The 2,118-nt window shown below is 35.1% G+C and overlaps 1 protein-coding gene across 1 annotated transcript; it reads left to right on the forward strand.

Moving 5' to 3' along the window:
- The first annotated feature begins 564 nt into the window (after window positions 1-564).
- Window positions 565-1,493, forward strand: LOC122582815 (transcription repressor OFP16-like). Its single transcript, XM_043755248.1, has one exon. The coding sequence runs from the start codon at window positions 663-665 to the stop codon at window positions 1,284-1,286; it is 624 nt and encodes a 207-aa protein (XP_043611183.1). The 5' UTR covers window positions 565-662; the 3' UTR covers window positions 1,287-1,493.
- The last annotated feature ends 625 nt before the right edge of the window (window positions 1,494-2,118 follow it).

A 2,118-nucleotide genomic window follows, 5' to 3' on the forward strand; every position in this document is an offset into this window, starting at 1 on the left:
CAGCTTCAACTACCATAAACAATATCGAATCAATAGAAAATGTTTGCTCTCACCTGAAAAAACATTATGCCAATAATTAATTACATTTTATCTAATAAGTTTTAGTTATAGTATTATCTTATAACCATTTGAGTAAATGTAAAATAATATTATTTATACTATCTTATAAAAAAAAAAGCTTCATACTGAAAGTTACATGGAGGAGTTTCAAGCGCGGTTAAAAAGACGTATGTTAGATTTATAGCATGGATCAGGTTAAGACAACGTATGCTAGATCTGCCGTTGTCAAATCCCGACACGAATTAGCTTTTCAAAAAAATACAAACATAGGTGAGTTGTCTAAGATACTTTTAATGACTAAATTACACTATCATTTATTTATCATTTAAAATATTTCATTAAGTTTTTACATTAATTATTTTTATATCAACTATATACACCACTTACTGACGTCTTTTACCACTAACGTATACTATGTTATTTTCTTTGTAAACATTTTTAGTTTTCTTTCCTTTTTAACACTAGTTAGCTGGAGGTAGTACAATACTATCTCTTTCCATCTCATATATAAATTTCACATCACACTCTTCAAATCACCTTCACTTTAACACACACACCGCCGCCTGAATTCACACACACACGCACTAACATCTCAACAAAAAATGCCGACATCCTTCGAACGGAATCTCAATCTTTGTTTCACCAAAATCAAACAACGCCACCAATCTCCACCACCACCGCACCCACCACCGTCTCACCGCCGCTCCAAATCCACACCCATTATCAAAAACTTCAACACCCTTTACGAAATCCCGCAAGATTCCGATGACACGTCATCAACCCCGACAACCCCCACCACCACCACAGAATTAGATCTATCAACCGCCATAGCATCAAACCGGTTTTTCTTCTCCTCCCCGGGCCGGTCCAATTCTATAATAGAATCGTCGAGCCCGTCGACATCTTCGCTCGCCTCCACCTCTTTTACGCCAGACAATATCCATCCCGCTGACGTCAGCGGGATGGTGAGTGGCGTCGGAGGTGGGGTCGCGGTACCGACGATATCGCCAGACCCGTATTATGATTTTAGGAAATCTATGCAAGAAATGGTGGAGGCACGTGATGATGTTAATGATCCACGTGCTAATTGGGATTACTTGCATGAGCTTCTCACGTGTTATCTTTATTTGAACCCCAAAAGTGCGCATAAGTTTATTGTCGGTGCATTTGCTGATCTTTTAGTCACTCTTATGACGACGGAAAATGGTGGTTGCCGGAGCATTTAATATTTTATTATATATATATATATGCCGGTTGTGGTGGTTGTATTATTTTTATTTAATTTTTTTGGTTTTTTTTTTTTTTGGATGGGTGGCTGTAATTTAATGTAATATGTAGTTAAATTTTGTGCATTTCAAAAAGAAAAAAAAGGCTAAATTTTGTAGTGAAAAGTCAATGTCAAGGTACTAATTTTCTGGGAAATGTATGTTGTTAATATTATATTTTTTTATTTGATTAAAGAAATAAATGAGGGGAAATTAAAAAATTTAGAAAAATATGAGTAACATGTGTAGGGTTGATGGGAGTTGGAGGAAGAGGGGCTTGATAATTATAAAAGATTAAATTGATTTGGTATGAAACAAATTATTGATAATTGATTGGATCTTATCCTAGTGGATGGTTTTGCAATCTTTATGTGTGATTGTGTCTTATTTTGTTTTTGAGATCGGAGATTCGTGTTGATTTTACGTGATAAGTGAATTTCTTTTTCATTCGACAGCGACAAGTCTAGCACATGTTATTTTAACCAGGTTTGTGTTAGATTGTTTTTTCGAAACAGAAAGGTCTATTTCAAATATCCGATAGGAAAAGACCTATTATTAGTTTGCCCCCGCAAACGTGAACCTAGATAAACCTAGGTCAAGCCCTCATAGAGGAACACCTATATCTCAAAATTGAAAATTGGCTGAAATGGAGATTGAACCTGAGACTTATAGGTCACAAGAGATATTTCAAACCACTACGCTAACTTATCATTGATGGAGACTATTGTTGATAATTATTGTATTTTGATGTTAAATTTATTTAGTGAATGGGGTTACAAATCTTAATGATGAT

This window comes from Erigeron canadensis, chromosome 9 (assembly GCF_010389155.1).
Source record: "Erigeron canadensis isolate Cc75 chromosome 9, C_canadensis_v1, whole genome shotgun sequence".
In the NCBI taxonomy this organism is placed as follows: Eukaryota; Viridiplantae; Streptophyta; class Magnoliopsida; order Asterales; family Asteraceae; genus Erigeron; species Erigeron canadensis.

Excerpts from the sequence above, each read along its gene's own strand:
- LOC122582815 (XM_043755248.1), top strand. The coding sequence starts at position 663 with ATGCCGACATCCTTCGAACGGAATCTCAATCTTTGTTTCACCAAAATC.